Raw genomic sequence first — 18,451 nt, forward strand, 5'->3', positions numbered from 1 at the left:
CCCCCCCAAAAAAAAACCCTCAAAGGAGGTTTGAACCCTGCACCAGTCTGAGTATGTACCACTCCCCCCACCTCCCAGACTCTGCAACCCTCACCCCATCGGAGGAATCCGGGCTGCTCTCAGCGTTGGTGCCCAGGTGCCGCCCCCTGCAGGCTGCTGCAGGAACAGCAGGAAAGGACCCCCTTGCCTCCGGGTCTCAGCTAATCTCTAGCCTAGGGAAGTGGGTGCACACAAGAGAACGTGTTCATCATGCTTTTGTTCGTGCTGGCAGGAAAGGGGGTGGGTACCAAGCAGCGGTACGTCTCTGCCAGGCAGGGAGTGCCAGGTGTGGGGAAGACAAGCTGAGTGACTGAACTGGTGAGGAAAGATCCTTAAAATACTTATTTTCCTCCCTTCCTCTTGCCTCATTCCCCCGCCCTCTCCCTCTCTTCCCTTTCTGTTATTGTTGTCATCTTGGCGTGGGAGAGGGGGTGCATATTTGCATACGTGACTGTGCTGTGATCACACACTTTGGGTGACCTCCCCAGCAGGGCTCAGAGGGTTTTTTTTTTGTGTGTGTGTGGGGAGGGGGGGAATTTTCAGTGTTTCCTACTGGTGGTGGTGCTGTGCTGGCCCCATGGTGCTCCCTTGGCCATTCCCGGAAGCCTCTGGGGCCATACCCAGCAGTGCTCCGAGGACCATGTGGGTCCTTGCATGTGCCGGCCAGGTGCTCCTGACCGCCTGAGCCTGGAGATCACACACTTGCGTTCCAGGCTGCGATTCCAGAATATCAGCACCGCTGCTGGGAGTCTTATTGCACCGGTGAGGCAGGGCTGGGCTCCAACTTAAAGCCTCATGCGTCATGCCTGCAAGGCAGTCCTTGCTTTACCCCTGAGCTACCTCCCCGCGCCCTTAACATATGCGTTTTTAAGTTAAAGAGATGGTGAGGGAAATTAAATGAGTAACGTCTCATTCGTGTAAACATCAGACAGCTGTTTGTGGGCACCCAGGTTTATCAAACACATGAAGGCCAGGTGCTGAGATGTAGCAGTAGTTCATCGGGATGGGGGTGGCGTGGGGGTGAGACTTCAACTCTGTCCTCTCTGTAGTAGTGCCCCAACCCTTGGAGACCCTTTCCTGTGTCCCAAGCTCTGAACACTTTTATGTTTTTCCTGAGCTCAATCTCATGAGAGGATGGTTCCATCATTCGGTGCCTATTCTCTTGTCCACTCCATGGTTCCGTTGTCTGCTCCAGAGCTTGGGCACATGCTGGCTGAGGAGTGTGCCCAAGGTGATGTGGGCAGGGGCCAGGGTAGGACGGAGAACCCTGAAGCTTGACTGGGGTGGGCTCCCGCCAGCCCTGCTCCTGCTCTTGCTTCTCTCTCCATTTCTGCGTGTGTCTGAGGTGTGTCTGCCCACGGGAGTAGGGAAAGACCTGGAAGGATCCCAGCCCTCTGTGAGATGTCTCTTGTATCCTTTTCTTTCTGTGGCTCAGTGGTATGTAGAAAACTCAAACAGAGGGCTGGAGCAATAGCACAGCAGGTAGGGCGTTTGCCTTGCACGAGGCCGACCCAGGTTCAATTCCCAACATCCCCATATGGTCCCCTGAGCACCGCCAGGAGTAATTCCTGAATGCAGAGCCAGGAGTAACCCCAGTGCATTGCTAGGTGTGGCCCAAAAAGAAAAAAGAAAAGCAAAAACAAACAAAAAAAAAACACCCTTAAAAAGAAAAAAAAGACAAAGAAAACCTGGCGAGGAGGAAAAAAGGGCTGCAGGAGTGCTCGAGAGCATGTGGAAGAGGTTCCGAAGGATGCTGGGTCTTGCACGACGGGTCTCCGTGGCCCGTCCTGGCTGGTGCTGCAGACAGAGGTAGGGCTGGGATGGGGACCAGCAGCTCCAGCATGAATGGCCACAGACACCCAGGGGTCTGCACTCTGAGAGAAGCTGAGTGAGTCATTCTCAGTCTCGGAAGGTTTCCTGGAGGGGGTGTGAGTGGGGATGAGTGTCAAAGGGGTGGGTGAGCATGAGGAAGGATGGATGAAGGGGAAACGGGTATTTCTGAGAGGGGGAAGGTTGACTGAAGCTGGGTTGTGCAGGCCTTTCTGTCCCTGTAGGTCAGAGGGGCGAGGATTTCTAGTCCTTGAGTTTGGGAGAAGGAGTAAATAATAGACTCAGGAAGCAGGAGCATCAGGGCATGTGAATGCCCTTCCCCAGGGTACATTTGATTGGTCTTAATGATGCTTGCAACAGTTGCATTTTATTTGAATTTTTAGAAACTTTTATTTACTTTTCACTTTTCGCTTTGTAGATCACACCCAGCAATGCTTAGGGCTTACTCCTGGCTCTGCACTCAGGGATTACTCCTGGCGGTGCTTGGGGGACCATATGCGATGCCGGGGATCGAACCTGAAGGCAAACGCCCTACCTGCTCAGGCAAACGCCCTACCTGCTTGCTGTACTATCGCTCCAGCCCTTTATTTGTTTGTTTTAATTTAGCCCATTGACTTTTGGACTGTACCAGTTCTGTGTTGGTTGGTGGTGGTGGTGGTGGGGAATGTGGGGGTGGGACTCACTCCTGGCGGTGCTGGGGAGCTCAGAGGATTAAACGTGGGTCTCCTCCTGCATGCAAAGCCTGCACTCAGCCCTTGATCTCTCTTCAGCTTTAGCAACAGTTGCATTTTGTTATTGTTGTTGTTTCATTTTTATTTTTGTTTTGTGTTTGTTTGGGGGCTACACCCAGCTATGCAGAGGAGTAACTCAGGAGTTACTCTGCCCTCAGGAATCACCCGTGGTGGGTTGGAGGGGACCTTCCGGGATATTGGGGGACAGAACCTGGGTTGGCTGCGTGCAAGGCAAGCACCTTACCTGCTGTCCTCTCTCCAGTTCCAGCAGTTGCGTTTTAAAAACCAGAATCAGGCACAGAGGGGGTAGGTAAATTTTCCCCATGCCACGAAGCAGCTCAGTATCAGAGCAAGGGTTGATCTGAACCCCGAGAGCCCCAACTAGGCAGGGCAGGCTCGGGAAAAACATCACTTTTCCTTTTTCCCCAGGTGATTCTGAGTCTGGGACCAGCTCCCTTTCCTGAGGTCCAGCCTCTCTCTTCCTACCCAGATGAGAGAAGCTTGTGACTGAGTTCTGTGTGGTCCCGCAGTGCCTGTGGCCGGTCTGCAGTGCATCCTGGCCCAGACTCCCACAGCACGTGTCTGTAGTGGGTGCCCTGACCTTGCCCTCTGGTGCGTGACTGTGGGTGCAGGTTCCGGGCACAGCTGCCCCGTCAGCATGCTGCCCGCGTGCCCTTCCTCGCGGCCCTTGGCAGACTGAGTCAGCTCTGCTCACTGCAGTCAGCTCCGGAGAGCCGAGGGAGGCGAATGTGGCTCCTGAGAGCATTAACCCACGTAGCACGTTATTAAGTTTGAAGGCGTCCACGTATAATTCATGCTACCATCCTCAGAAGGCGCCATCGGGTGATGGATTGGGTCTTAGCCCTGCCATCTGCAGGATCCCATCAAGATTCCTCTGCAATCTGGCTTGGGGGGAGGCAGGTGCTCTCCCCACCCCACCCCCATCTCCATCCTCCCCCCCCCCCTCAAGATACATCACAAACACAGGATAGGCAGGAAACCATCTGGAGACCTCATACTGTTTCCTTTTTAGCCATGGGGGAGGGTTTTTTTTTTTAATGAATCACCGTAAGATAGTTACAGACTTACAAACTTTCATGACTGCGTTTCAGTCAAACAATGTTCAAGTACCCATCCTTCTGCCAGTGCCCATTCTCCACCACCAGTGTTCCCAGTATCCCTCCCCCAACACACCCCGGAGGGGCAGGGTAGATTCTTAACCGGCAGATGTTGAACTGAGAGGACGCCCCCACCCCCAAAGAGAGAGTGAGATTAGGATCGTCCCATCTCAGGAAGAGAAGTGGGGAGACCAGAAACGCAGTCACTTGTGTGCTTGTGTGAGGTTCAGGTGTTAAGCAGCTGATTCTAGGAGTCTGGAGGATTCTGCGGGTTGTCGGAACGGGAGTTGCCAGGGGCTTGTGTTCTCCAAAGGACCGGGCAGGTAGGGCTGCTTCTAGGGAATGGTGGGTCATGTGAGCCTCACTCAGGAGAGAGCAGGGACATGGCCAGCCCCATGGCCCAGTCAACTCTCCATCCCCCTGGTCCCTCAGACCATCCCTGATGGGTGATGGTGTGTGTTGGGGGCCTCTCGCCACGCCCAAGGTGCCCCACATGCCCATCTGCCCTTCTGGTTTTATTTCCTGAAACCTCCTTGGCCCCTCCCACCTGGGATGCAGGGAACCATCGGGTTCTGGACCATGTTCCAGGTCTGTGACCACCCCAGCCTGCACAGCTGCACGGAGATGGGCCCAACCCTAAGACCTGCCCGACCCGGCCCTGCGTGGGCCCAGTCCCCGACCTTCTGCTGCCTCGAGCACCTGCAGGACCAGTAACTAGTAACGCTTCTCCTACTGCAGCTGCCGGGAAGGGTTAGCCGGGAGCCGGACTGTGACAGCTGGACCTGCCCGAGCCAGGTGGCAAAACCAACACCACATTTGTCTTCCAGCCAGCAGGGGTGTACACACACAGCCCTCTTCGAGCTCCATCTCCTCTGCCCAGCCTATGGCCCCAGGCTCCAAAGGCTCACTTTGGAGAAAGACTGATGCAGAGACAAATGTCCTGGTGCGATAAGTCAGAGGAGAGGGACAGACATAGGATGATGACACTCATATGTGGGACATTGGGGAAAAAAATAGTATGAGACTAACACCCAAGAACAGTAGAAACAAGGGCCAGGAGGATTGGTCCACGGTTAGAAGCCTGCCTCCAGGGCTGCAGGAGAGGGCATTTGGGATAGAGAAGGGACCCTTGTGACAGTGATGGTTGGAGGGATTGCTCTGAATGAGAGATGAGTGCTGAAAGTGGGCAAAGGACCAAATGTGATGGTCTCTCAGTATCTGTATTGCAAACCATAATGCACAAAAGGAGTGGGGGGAGGCGAGAAGGGGGGAGGGAGGGAGGGAGACAGACAGACAGACATACCGCCCATAACGGCAGGCTGGTGGGGGGTGGCTAGAGGGAATATTGGTGGTGGGAAATGTACACTGCTGGAGGAATGGGCGTTGGAACATTGTATGACTGAAACCCGATCAGGAAAGCTTTGTAACTGTATATCTCCCATTGATTGAATAAAAGAATAATTTTTGAAAATAGCACTGTAGCACTGTCCTCCTGTTGTTCATCGATTTGCTCGAGCGGGCACCAGTAACATCTCCATTGTGAGACTTGTTGTTACTATGTTTGGCATGTTGAATACGCCATGGGGAGCTTTCCAGGCTCTGCCGTGCAGGCAGGATACTCGGTAGCTTGCCAGGCTTTCGAGAGGGACGGAGGAATCGAATCCGGGTCAACCGTGTGCGAGGCAAACCTTTTGAAAATAAGTGGGGGGAAAAGTGTTCTGGTGCCTGAGTTCTGAGCTCAGTGGAGGAGGCCCGGATCCTCCAGGTGAGGGTGGCCGGTGGGATCCGGCGGGAAGCTGCTCACAGCGGCGGCATTAGCCAGCTGCCAGTGGGCACCAGCTTCTGAGCACCTTCGAGGGGGCGGGCGTTGAGGGTAGCGGCAGTTTTCAGAGCCTCTTTGGTTGGTGGGAGGAGCAGTGGGCGGGGCCTCCCTCATCTTTCCCGGAGGGCTCAGCTGAGGCTGGGCTGTCGCTGTCTCAGCATTCCCTTTACCTAAAGAAGGTCGATGCCCTCTGAGGACCCAGAGGCGGAAGTTGGAGTGGCTGCAGATCCAGGGCGCAGGCTTGAGACAGAGGGGGAGGGAGTAAGATGGAAGGGACCTGGGTGAGCCCCCACCCTGTGCCTGGATGGGGCCTGTCCAACCCATCGCCCCCAGCTGCTGCCCAGCTGGGGTTCCAGGGGTCCCCTCTGTGGACTGACTACAGAGCCAGCTCTGTGTCCCACTGTCTGCATCCAAGCCGGTGCCCTCCTGCCGTGCTCAGGATTGCTGCTGCCTTAGGAACCTGGCCTAGGAGCCACGAGAGGATTTCCCCCCTCCAGCCCCCCGAAACAGAGCAGCTCTACCCGGCGGGGTCCATCACCCACTCTCGGGTCCGTACTTGCCTGCGCCTGGGGCTCCCCCAGGGGAAGGGGGTCTGGAGGCCTCCTGCTGGGGGTGTTGTTGGAGCCCCCCTGATTCTGAGAGGTGGATAGCCCTGCATTGCTGGGAGTCATGGGCGCTTAGGGGTGGGCAGGGGCACGCCTGGGCCAGGTTTCCTTTCCCACCCAGCCCCAGGCCAAGCGGGGCTGCCCCCTGCACACTGCTCAGGGCATCCCGCCCCGCGGCCCTTGGCTGACACCAGTTGGGGGGAGTCAGTAGAACGGGTGCAGCAGATTCAGGCAAGTCTGGGGCGGCCTGAGGGCCAAGAGCGGCTTCTGTCCTTTGAAGCACATCATCATTTTCTGATAGTGGGAGTTCTCTCCCTAGAACACTGGGGGGTGGTGGGACAAAGGAGGGACCCCCAGCAAGCACCCAGAATTCTGCCACCCTCACAGTTGGTGTGCCCGCCCTGGACTCCTGGGGCCAGAAGTTTCCCGGTGTGCTTTTGCTCTTCACAGAATTGTGAGATGACGAGAAATCGTTTATATCCTGTGACCCCCACTTCACATGAACGTGTCTCCATGACATCACAAACTCTCAGGCGGGATGTTCCAAAGAGAACTCGGGTGTGTGAATGTGTGCATGTGTGTGTGTATGTGAGTGTGAGTGTACGTGTGTATGTGTGTGTGTGTATGAGTGTGCATATTTGTGAGTGTGTATGTTAAGTGTGTGAGTGTGTATGTGTCTGTGAATAGGTGAGTGTATGTTTGAGTGCATGTGTGGATGTGGATGTGAGACTGTGAGTGTGACTGTGAGTGTGTGTGTGTGTGTTTGGGTGTGTTCTGCAGAAAACCAGCCACAGTTTTCCATCCTCTCCCCAGGGGAGGGGTGTGGGGTCCCGAGGATGTGCAGACCCCTCCAGCCTTGAGTGGTGATAAGAGTGTGTGAAACATGCCCCCCCCCCCCCAACCAGGGATGATGTTCGTCATAGACTCTACCTCCAGGGAGTCCACCTGGGCTGCTCTCAAGTACCTGTTGCGGCCACCCACATTCCAGACCCCAGAAGGGAGCACACCAGGTGGTCAGTCAGCATCCAGGTAGCGCCTGGTGCGGTGAGCTCCCCCGTATCTCTTAGGGAATGTTGGGGACCCCTTTAGATGCAGGTTCCCATATGCCAACCAAGCCAACTTTTCTAACTGGGGGAGAGATTAGAGATGGGGCACACCCAGCAGGGCTGGGGGGAGGGTCACTCTTGGCTCTGTGCTCAGGGTCGCCCCTGGGCTGCACTTGGGCCTGCTCCTGAGTGGTCATGCACCCTCACGCTGTGTGCTGGGGGTCAGACCAGGACATGCCAGGTAAACACTCAGCCCCAGAACTCTCTATCCAGCCCCAGCAGACTTTTCTTTCCGGCTTCCTCGCGCTCCCGGTTCTTGTCTAGAGCCTGTAGGATGCGGGTAGGCCCATGTCCTTGTGGCTGCAACAGGGACCAGCCTCAGGGCTGCCCTCCCGCGGGGTGGGTCTCCCCCTCTGCCTGCTAACGCCTGCGTGTCCCCCTCCCCCTTCTCTCTTCAGGCGCTCAAGGGCTCCAAGAAGCTGGTGCTGTCCGTCTACTCCGCGGGGCGTGTCCCCGGTGGCTATGTCACCAACCACATCTACACCTGGGTGGACCCTCAGGGCCGCAGCGTGTCTCCACCCTCGGGCAGCAGTGCCCTGAGGCAGCGAGAGGGTGACCGGAGGAGCACTCTGCCCCTTCTGCAGGGCGGGGATGAGAAAAAGGTGAGTGGCCAGACCTAGGGGGTGGGGGGGATGGGGGGAGACACCGGAGTCCCAGGGCTGGCGGGTCAGGTGGGGCGTGTTTCTGAGAGACCACCCTCCTGGACCCTTTCTTTCTTTTCATCTCAAGTCTTATTTATTTATTTATTTATTTTGCTTTTGGGGGGGTCACACCTGATGATGCTCAGGGGCTACTCCTGGCTCTGCACTCAGGAATTACTCCTGGTGGTGCGTGGGGGGACCATATTGGATGCTGAGAATTGAACCCTGGTCAGTCATGTGCAAAGCAAACATCCTACCCGCTGTGCTATCGCTCCAGCCCACACCTCAAGTCTTTAGTGGAAGGTTTGCTTTATTTTTCTTCTCCCCTTTTCTTGTTTTTGATTTTGGACCACACCTCACAACTGGTAGTGCCCAGGGCTTACTCCTGACTCTGAGCTCAGAAATCACACCTGGCAGGGCTGGGTGGAGGGGCCTATGGGTTGCCCGGATCAAATCTAGATAAGCCAAGTGCAAGTCCTTCCCCTTTTCTTTTGACCCATGCTGTACGTCTTCTCATTTTGTGCGTGTTTCTGGGTGGGGTGGGGGGGTCACATATCTGGTGGTACTTAGGGTGATTCTGCACTCAGAGATCACTCCTGGCATGCTCAGGGGACCATAGTGGGGACTAGGGATGGAACGCGGGTCAGCTACAAGGTCAGTCTCTACCTGCTATGCTGTACCTCTGGCCCTAGAGTGCATCTTGTAACGTAGGCTTAGTGGTTGCATTATAAGAGCCTGAATACCATGGCTTATTTCTTTTAATTGTTGTTCGTGGAGGAAGGGGGCACGCCTAGTGGTGCCCCAGGACCTACTTGGGTCACCCCTGGTGGTGCTACGGATCCCATCATGGTCTCACACATGCCAAGCGTCTGTTCCACCCCTCAAGCCTCATCCCTGCTCCCAGACTTTGATAGTCTAAGACGGAACTAGGCTCAGTCCCTTCTCCGTGAGAGAGATCCGGCCAGCGGGCAGCTCTGCCCGTCCTGTTTGGGTTCCAGATTCCCTGTACCACCCCTGCTGATGGCTGAAACTGGGCCACACGTGTCCCTGCTCCAGCCCTTTGCACGGAAGGGGGGTGGGATAAAGGGCAGCACTTCTCAGTAGGCTGGAGATGGCCTCTGTGCTCCCAGGGCTCAGGCTGAGGGACCCACAGTGGTGGGTTCCAGAGGAGACCCTCTGCCCTGTGGGTGCCGGACGCACACGGCAGAAACTGGTCCTGGCCACCTCCTGCCAAGTAAGGATTGAGTGGGAGGGGGTGAGCAGCCCCAGTCAAGGCAGAGGGACTCAGGTGGGAAGTCCCCTGGGAGGACAGATTTCCACCAGGTCAGTGCTCCGGGTTCTCTTCTTGGAGGGAGCCCCCTGATTGGCTGGTGGGAGGGTGGGGCATCATGATGGACAGAACCTGCACAGAGACTGTTGCAGTGGGAGATGGGGGCGCATCCTGGGTGCTGTGACCCGCAAAGGAGGCTAGGTGTTGGGACCCCAGGGTACTGTGACCCCCCAGGCCTTTCCACAAATCTGCCCATACTCAGTGGGCACATGTGTGTGCCTGCCCAGGTGTGGGAGGTGGGAATGGAGAAATGGACAGAAGACGCGAGGAGACCCAGCTGTGGGGGAGGGTGGCTTCCAGTAATTTTGGAGGACAGAGTGGAAGATTAGACTCTATGATCAAGGTCACCGAGGATGGAGAGAAGGAAGACAGTAAGGAGAGAGGTGCTGCTGGCAACGACAGGGTCGGGGGCTCCCCTCTGAGATGGGAAGGGAGGAAGGTACTGCCATGTGTCTCTGAGATTAAGGGGCAGGCCATAAGAATGGCAGGTACAAAGGTCCTGGGGTAGGAGCAAGCTTGTTTCAAGACCCAGAGAGAAGGACCCTGTCTTGCTGGGGCCAAAGGGTGTGGGTGCTGGCGGAGACCCTCTGAGGAACCTGGGTATCACAAGGCAGAAGCAGAGCCTAGAGCATCAAGGACCAGGAGGACTCCAGGTAACACAGGAGGTAGGAGATTCCTGAATCACAGTGGAGTGACCTTGACAGAAGGCATAGCTCCTGTTGGCTTCTCCCCTCACACCCTGTCCTTCTGGTGCTTAGATAACATGGAAGCCTCATTTGGCTATTGGGTCTAGAGCAAGGCAGACACCATATCCCTGGGGCCCTCATTCCGGCCTTCTGGACCTGATGCGTTCTGGAGGGCATTCTGGAGGGCGGCCAGCCGGCCCTTCCGCACTGACCAGCCCCAGGATCCACACCTGGTGTGGGGGGGGGGGGAAATCTGTTTTTTTTTTTTAAATTGGAGGGGGGCTTTTGGGGCCACACCCAGCACTACTCAGGGGTTACTCCTGACTCTGCACTCAGGAATTACTCCTGACCATGTTCAAGGGACCATATGGGATGCCGGGGATTGAACCCAGGTCAGCAGCGTGCAAGGCAAACACCTTCCCCGCTCGCTGTACTCTCTCTCCGGCCCCCAAAGCCTTTTCTGGACCACAGTGGTGGATAAGCTCACAGGCAGCCACAGGACCTTTGAGATTCCACCCAGCTGTCTCCTGAAGCAAGGCTTCCTGCAGTCCTTCACTGTCCCCACCTCTACACCCTCCCTCCCACTCCACCTCCCCCCGCCCCCAACCAGCCAAAGCTGTTTCCAGGAGATGCAGGTATGAACATTGCTCAAGGCTCCGGTCTCCCATGCTCTGCTGACCCGTGTGAGATGGCAGGAAGGAGAGGTCAGACACAGCTGTCAGGCTGCCTGGCTGAAAGCCTGGCATGCCCGCTGTGTGACCTTGGACAGGTGACACAGCCTCTCTGAGCCTTGCTTTTGTTTCCCAGACCAGACAGCGACGAGCCTGCTCTTGGCAGCCAGGGGCTTGGTTCTGTGCCCACAGCTCCCCGGTGCTCGGGTAGGCACCTGGCACAGCGCAGACGCGCGCTGAGCATTTAGCACGGCCCCCGAGAGGCGCACAGCCTGCCAAGACTCTGGGCCCCGGGGGGAGATGCAGCGAGGTGTTTGCCCGCTTTGCTTCCAAGCAAGTTTGCACAGACCAAGGACACTGTCGGCAGCAGCATGGGCACGGCCGGGGTCCTCTGCTCCCCCAACTTGGCATTTTGTATGTGTCTGGAGCCCCTGGGGCTGGGGCCCATCCCCTCCTTCGTGCCCTCTCTGCCTCCATCTCAAGGTGGGCAGGACTCCAGCCTTAGACTTGGGGGTTCTTTCTGGACACAGAAAGATGGGAGGAGGGCCCAAGTGGTCCTCTTGCCTCAAACACTTGGGAAGTGGTTTCGAGGTACCATATGTGGTGCCAGGGAGTGAACTCGGGTCGGCCGTGAGCCAAGGGCCCTCCTGTTACTCTCTATGGCCCCCGTCACTGTGTTCCCGTTGATGGATGATGCACGGTGGAGAGAGAGCTCACGGATGGGTGGGTTCTGGCATGTTCCTCAAGGAGTGGGGGACTGCGTCCCTCGAAAGCTACCGTGAGTGCTGAGGTGTGTGGGCGGAGGGCTCCTGCTGGGTGGAGATCTAGGAGGGTCTCCTGGAGGAGGCAGCATGGGGGGTGGGGAGCTCGAGCCTGGGGCTGCACAGGGAAAGGGCTTCCGATTGAGGCACGGCGTGACAGGGGCGGGGAGGCCAGGGAGAACGAGGTGGGTCTCGAGATTTCCACACGGGAGGAATGGGCGCTGCAGGGCTGGAGGTGGGACCGGGCAGTGGGTGTTTTGGGGCAGCGCTTGGTCCCCAGGCAGCAGCGACCTTGAATGTTCTCCCGGCTGGTGCAGGGTACAAAGGAGAAATCAGTCCCAGCGAGAGAAGACTGGCACAAGGTGGAGAAGAAAATGGGGCATAAAGCCAACTCTTAAGAACCGGTGTGTGTGTGTGTGTGTGTGTGTGTGTGTGTGTGTGTGTGTGTGTGCGCGCGCGCGCACGCACGCGGTGGGGGTGGGGGAATTAAATCTGAAGTCGCTGGTGGCCCAGTGCTGGCGTTTCTGACCCTGGGCAGGCCAAACCATGGTGGCGGACAAACCCTGGTACCTGCTGGGCATCCAGAGGGTGTTTGTTGGGCGCTGGGGTGTGGTGGGGGGCCCTGCAGATGGAGACGGGAGTGGGGTGAGGGATGCTGGAGCAAGGGCAGGGGAAGGACGTGGCCTCAGGAAGCAGCAGGGCTCACCACTGTTTGGGGTGAGGCCGTGAGCGTGGTTTGTGGGTGTCGCTGAGGGACAGGGCAGCCCCGCTGCCACACCCCCTGCACCCCCACACCTTCCTGCACCCGTGGGGCCTCTGGGAACAGCCCGACCTGGCTCCTCTGGGTGGGACAGTGAGCGGGTCCTGGGGAGGGGCTGGGCGTAGCAGACACAGACACAGCAGCTCTGGGGGGCTCCGGCCTGCGCCCTGCAGCCCCCAAGCCTCATAAACTCCTGCAATCGGGACACAGCTCCTTACTGCACCCAGGATAGCCCCTCCCTGCACCCAGGACACAGCCCCTCACTGCGCCCAGGACATAGCCCCTCACTGTACCCCCAGGACAGCCCCTCATTGCACCCAGGACAGCCCCGCCCTACACCCAGGACAGCCCCTCTCTGTGTGCTCACGTGGCTCCTGCAGCCACAACAGCAAGACGGAATCTTCCATCAGCTCCGGCTGGCACCCAGCTTGGCTCACAGAGGCACAGGTGCTTGGGGGCCGGCGTGAGGCAGTGTAAGCTTCCTCCTGCGTTCTCTCCCTGCTGCCGACACTCACCTCCGCTGTCCCAGGTGCGCGGTGGCTTCTCTCTCTCGCTCCTCCATGGCAAGTGCTTCCGCAGCGCCAGCTGGCCATCCTGAATTTAACTTGATTCTGGCTCTGCCTCGTGGGGGAGCATCCGATCCTGCAGGTACAGCCCTGACTCCGTGCCCCCTGGGTGCCATCCAGAGTCCTGGTTGGTCCCGGTGCCCCTGGGGCCTGCTCAGACTCAGAAGTTTCTGCAACGGGATCCCCTTCAGAGGTTTGATGATTCGGTTTGTGACCCAGAGAAGCCAGGAGAACCGTTGACTTATGGCTCCCAGTTGACGATTAAAAGCTGCTATCAAGAGTCTAGAGGGGGCGCTGGAGTGATAACACAGCGAGTAGGGCATTTGCTTTGCATGCGGTCGGCCTGGGTTCAATTCCCAGCATCCCATATGGTCCCCCAAGCACCACCAGGAGTAATTCCTGAGGGCAGAGCCGAGAGTAACCCCTGTGCATCGCCGGATATAACCCAAAAAGCAAACAAATAAATAAAGACAGAAAAAAGAATCTAGAGGGAAGAGCTGGATTTGGCAATATCAGGCACAAAGCCTCATGCCCCGGGGGGGGGGGGTGCTGCCCCCCCCCTGCATCCTGCCTTGTGCCCACCGAGACCCCAAAACCCCACCCACAGCTGGAAACTCTAGTCCTAGCCCAGATCTCCCCTTTCTAGAGAATACAGGGAATGGCTGATAAGGACAAGCTTCAAATCATGGCTGGTCTTTGGGGTGACAAGCACCCCTCACATACACAGAGGCGCACCCAGAGCTGCCTCTAGTCAAACAAAAGATTCTCAGGGTGGTTGGTACACTTAGGGCTTGGTGAGGGCTCAGCACTCGGTGGTGAACAAGGACCAAATAGATGCTTTTGTTTTCCTTTCTTTTTTTTCTGGGTGTTGGGGGTGGGTGGCACACTGGGCAGTGTTCAGGGCTAACTCCTGGCTCTGTGCTCAGGAATCACTCTTGGTGGGTCTTGGGGGACCATATGGAATGCCGGTGATCAAATCCACCCTACCCACTGTACTATGTCTCCGCCTCCCCCTTCCCTCCCCCCCCCGGTGGATTTCTTACTCTGCATTACTGCATCATACCCGGCTGACCCTGTGACCTTGAGGGAGTCCCTCATCCCATGATGACAATGATGACAAGGTCCACGCAGGGACGGGCATCCACTTGCAGATGACTGGCACACTGAGCTGCTCACTTTGATAATGCCAGTCATTGATTGAAGCCCGTTGGGTGCCGTGTGTATCTCGCCCACCCACCCACCAACACACACACACACACACACACACACACACACACACACACACACAGAGTTTCTGGGTGCTGTCTTTGGGGGCTGCTTGCATCGTTGCCCGAACAGAGTCTAGACACTGGACTGGGCTGGGCAGAGGCGGGGCAGCAGGCAGATGGCATTGCTGGCCCGGTTAGCCGCAGGACTCAGGTCATTGCCTGGAGCAGGTGCTCTGAGCACTCACTGTCCCATCCCACCGTTACCAGCAGGCTGAAACTGGATTTGAACTTGGGCTGGAGGGAGGCAGTCACCTACTGTGCTCAGATGTTGGCTGTGTGACCTGGGATGTTGGCTGTGTCAGCCTCAGCTTCCCCATCTGGGAGATGGGGGCAAGGAGCGACCCAGAGAAAAGGCACATGGGGAGAGAGGTGGGTCTGTGCCTATCTGTGCAGAATGGGCTGGCAGGGGGCTGGGCAGCAGGTCCAGAGTGTCTCCCCTGCCAGGCTGTCGCTTGCATCTCAGCATGCCTCCCTGTAGCGGGGGTCGGCTTCCTGGCGCTCATCTCTCCACACTTCCTTCCACGATCACCTTATAGTGGGCCAGGGAGGAAAGGGCTCTACCCCGAGTGTGGGGAGAAGGCCACGCAGACCACACAGGCTCGGGGCGTCGTGGGGGCCCATCTCTGCTCCCCAGCCCTCCTCTGACGTCCTTCCTCCCCCTCCTGCAGGTCAATCTGCTGCTGGGAGCCGGCAGGTCCCTGGGCCTCACCATCCGCGGGGGCGCCGAGTACGGCCTGGGCATCTACGTCACCGGCGTGGACCCGGGCTCCGAGGCGGAGAGCAGCGGCCTCAAGGTGAGGGGTCTCCCTCCTCCCGCGGGGAGGGGTGGGGGTGGGGGCGTGATAGCATGGAGGGCGGGGCGCGGAGGTCTCTGCTGCTGGCCTCACTTGAATTTCCGGCAGAGCTCCCAGGACCCCTCTCTTAGGACTGTTCCCGCCCCGCCCCCACCCGCCCCCGCACTTCGCACTGCGTTGTGCCTCTACTCGAAGCCCAGGACATGCGCCCTTGTCCCCCCACCTGGCACCCCGAGCTCTCCCTGCTCTCCTCGGAGCTGGGGGAGGGGGGCGCTTGGGGGCTACTGTTTCACAGACACCGCGGATGGCCCCGACTTTAGGGTTGGTTAGGGGTACGGAGAGCGGGTAGGGGAGACGTTCTAGAGGGGCTTGGAGCACCTCAGGCAACTTCAAGGCTGGCATTCAGCGCAGGGCAACCGGGAATAATGAACATCACACAGCTCAGCGCGGGCTCAGGGGGTCGGCAGTGTCTGGAATTGGTAGTGGGTGTCACATCAGCTCCTTGAGTACCCCCAACCCCCACTGCCCTCGGGGTGGCTTGTTACTATTCACCTTTTCCTGTTGGGGAAACTGAGGCACACTGAGGTTTAACAGACACACATACACACACACACACACACACACTGCTGGTCACTCAGCTGATGGCCAGCTGAGCAGGATGTGAGCCCAGGCGGTCTCAAACCCCCAAAGCAGAGACCCTGGTCCACTAGGTTGTACCGCCCTGTGTGAGTGAGGGCCCAAGGGCTCCGAGCTTGGAGGGGTTGATGGTGAGAGAGGCCACTGGAGCCACGGCCCTGGCCATCTCATGAAGGGCAGCCTCTATGTGGGTGAACTCAGCCCGCTGGGGGACTCAGGGCAGTGGGACACAGGACAGAGGTCTCCTGAGAGCCTCCCTAGGGATGAGCAGGGGGGATGGGATGAGGGGGTGTGTCTGAGGGTATGCAGGGCTCGGCTTGGGGACCGGATGGGCGCTGAGCATAAGGCCACACAATGACGCCCAACAGAGGCTGCATTCCCACCACCAGGGGCCCTGACACGGGCGAAGGAGGGCACCCGGGCACCCGGGCGCCCGAGCTGTCAGGACCACGAGAGGAGCTGCAGGGTCCCTGCTGCCCTGCAGAGCACCGCTGGCCTGGCACTTGGCGGGGCTCTTGGCCACGTAGCACCATGAGGGGTCACTCTGGGTTTGGGTTTCAGCTGCAGCGTTTCCTTGGACGGCACTGAGCCCCTCCCTGGCCCCTGTGACCACCCGTCCCCCCTTTCCCACACAATCACCGCCATGAACATTTTCACGCGGGTCCCTGAACAGAGCCGGCGGTGCTGGTGCATCATGACGGAACGTGCCACTTCAGACCCATGCATGCAGTTCCTAGTCACCTGGCTGCCCACTCCAGGTCCCCCTCTGGTCCGGGACACGGGCCAGAGGAGCCCCCCACCTCGGGCTGGCTCAGTGTGGGCTCTTAGCCCCCCCACACCAACCTCCAGTATTTTTTTTTAAAGAAAGGTTGAAGGCAGCTACTAAATGCAGGGTGAAATTTTCAAAAATAAATACGTGCGCGGGTTACGTAAAATGTCACAGATCCAAGTTGTCGTTCTCACTGCTCGAAGGCCAGTGTTCAAGAGAGAAGAGCGGATGCAAAACACAACGAAACAAGTTTATTCAGGGACTAGGAAGCGGGGACATTGGCCAACTGAGCGCCCCCACCCCGCCAACCAAACCATCCCCCTTCTAGATTGGGGCTGGCCGGGAAAGAGGAAGTTCATGGCTGTGGGATGAGCAGGGAGGAGCTCAGAGTCGGGGTGTCGGTGGTTAGTGGATGGCTGGAGGCTGGCGCTGTGTCTGGGGGTTCTTCACCTAGAACAGCCCTTCCAGAGGGCCTGCTTCCAGCTCTGCTCAGAGAGAGAGAGAAAGAGAGAGAGAGAGAGAGAGAGAGAGAGAGAGAGAGAGAGAGAGAGACTGAGACTGAGACAGAGAGAGAAAGAGACTGAGACTGAGAGAGAGAGAGAGAGACTGAGACAGAGAGGGAGGGAGGGAGGGAGGGAGGGGAAAAAGGAGAGGGAGAGAGAGAGAGAGGGAGAGAGAGGAAGAGAGAGGGAGAGAGGGGAAGAGAGGGGAAGAGAGGGAGCAGGAGGGAGGGAAGGCTCTGTGTGGCAGGCCGAGGTCTTCTCCCTTTTCCACAGGCCCGAGTGGGGTTTCCCTCGGGAGCCTGGGAGAGGGTGTCAAGGGGCGCCCTCAGCAGTGCTGCCTCACCCTGCCCCCTTTGTCATCCACTCTCTTCCCCTTTGTTATCTTGCCTAGTTCTTGCCTAGACCATGTGAACAACTAATGTTTAGAGCCCCTGCCCCCACCCCTACCCACCCTTACTCACCTCACGGCACCCCGGCTCCCAACTCAGGACTTCATGTTTCTGTTCATTTTAGGGGTCACCCTTGGCAATGCTCAGGGCTCATCCTGGTGGGCTCAAGGGGACCCTATGGGTTGCTGGGGATTGAGCCCCGGTGGCCATGTGCAAGGCAAACGCCCTCCCCTCCATTCTGTCCCTCCCCAACCCCAGTTGCTGGGCTTTAAGCACCTGCTCTAAGCCCCTCCCCCCTTCCCTGCCCTTTTGCTGTGGCCGTGGCCGGGGTCATGCCCAGGCTTGGCCACAGTGCCCAGTGAGAGGCTGCCCTTCCGGCTGGGTGCCTGTCAGGCTTCCCTCACTTGAGTGATGGGATGTGCACCCAGGTTCGTGAGGGTTCCACCCGTGTCGTCGTGGGGCCCCATGCTTATCAGGAAGGCAGTGCTCACTGGGGCGTCACTGTGCCCCACATACTGCTGGCCAGGGGTCCTCCCAGCCTCTGTGCTCACACACTGCAGCACAACCTGGGTGTGTCGCTAGCTCGGTTGGGCTCCCAGTGAGCTACCAGGATGACACTGGGGCTGTGTCAGTGGCACCAGAAAGGGAGCTCACAATCTGCCCCCTGCCAGACAGGTGCTTGGTGCCGAGTCCTTATCCCTGCGTCACTGCAGCTCCAGTGATGATGTCGGGTGACAGTCCCCATCAGGTGACCAGCCATCGTAGGCTCTTTCTGTTAAAGGTGAAAGTCTTTCTGGGCTGCAGTGGGTAGGGTATTTGCCTTGCATTCGGCTGACCCGGGTTCGATTCCCAGCATCCCGTATGGTCCCCCGAGCACCGCCAGGAGTAACTCCTGAGTGCATGAGCCAGGAGTAACCCCTGTGCATCGCCGGGTGTAACCCAAAAACAAAAAAAATAAATTAATTAATTAAAAATAAATAAAGGTGAAAGTCTTTCTGACGGCAGAGTTGGGGATGGAGCCCCAGCCTGTAGAGCCTGGGGCTGCCTGGTGTAGGGGGAGGCTGGGGTACCCCAGGCCCTGCCCCTGGCCAGCCACTGACCAGGGCGTGAGGGTGGCATCGTCTTCGCCTGGCAGGAGGTCGGTTTCCCTGCAGGGGCGGGCAGCAGGGATGCAGCTGAGGCAGACAATGGCTGGAAGTCTGTCCCAGAGACACATGTTTTTCCCAGCCGAGGGCGGCCAGACGCCAGGACCTGTCCCTGTGTGGCAGGAGGGGAGCCAGGGGCATCCCAGCTGCCATGCCCACGCCCCCCGCCCCTTCCTCATCCTCTTCCATTCAGTCAGTGCCCATGTACCAAGGTCTTCCTGCAGCTTCTGAGCTGAGCAAACAGACATGGACCCTGAGCTGTGCCCAGGCTCTTGGTTTAT

At 58.1% G+C, this 18,451-nt stretch overlaps 1 protein-coding gene across 2 annotated transcripts in view; it reads left to right on the top strand.

Annotated features, from left to right (window-relative positions):
• Positions 1–18,451, top strand: part of WHRN (whirlin) — an 80,064-nt gene that overhangs the window by 20,005 nt on the left and 41,608 nt on the right. For both annotated transcript variants that reach the window (XM_056138502.1, XM_056138501.1), the window contains exons 2-3: positions 7,650–7,853; positions 14,603–14,728. In XM_056138502.1, coding sequence (XP_055994477.1) covers positions 7,650–7,853; positions 14,603–14,728 — 330 coding nt within the window. The remainder of the gene's footprint in view (positions 1–7,649; positions 7,854–14,602; positions 14,729–18,451) is intronic.

Source organism: Sorex fumeus, unplaced genomic scaffold, assembly GCF_029834395.1.
Source record: "Sorex fumeus unplaced genomic scaffold, SorFum_2.1 ptg000129l, whole genome shotgun sequence".
Classification (NCBI taxonomy): Eukaryota; Metazoa; Chordata; class Mammalia; order Eulipotyphla; family Soricidae; genus Sorex; species Sorex fumeus.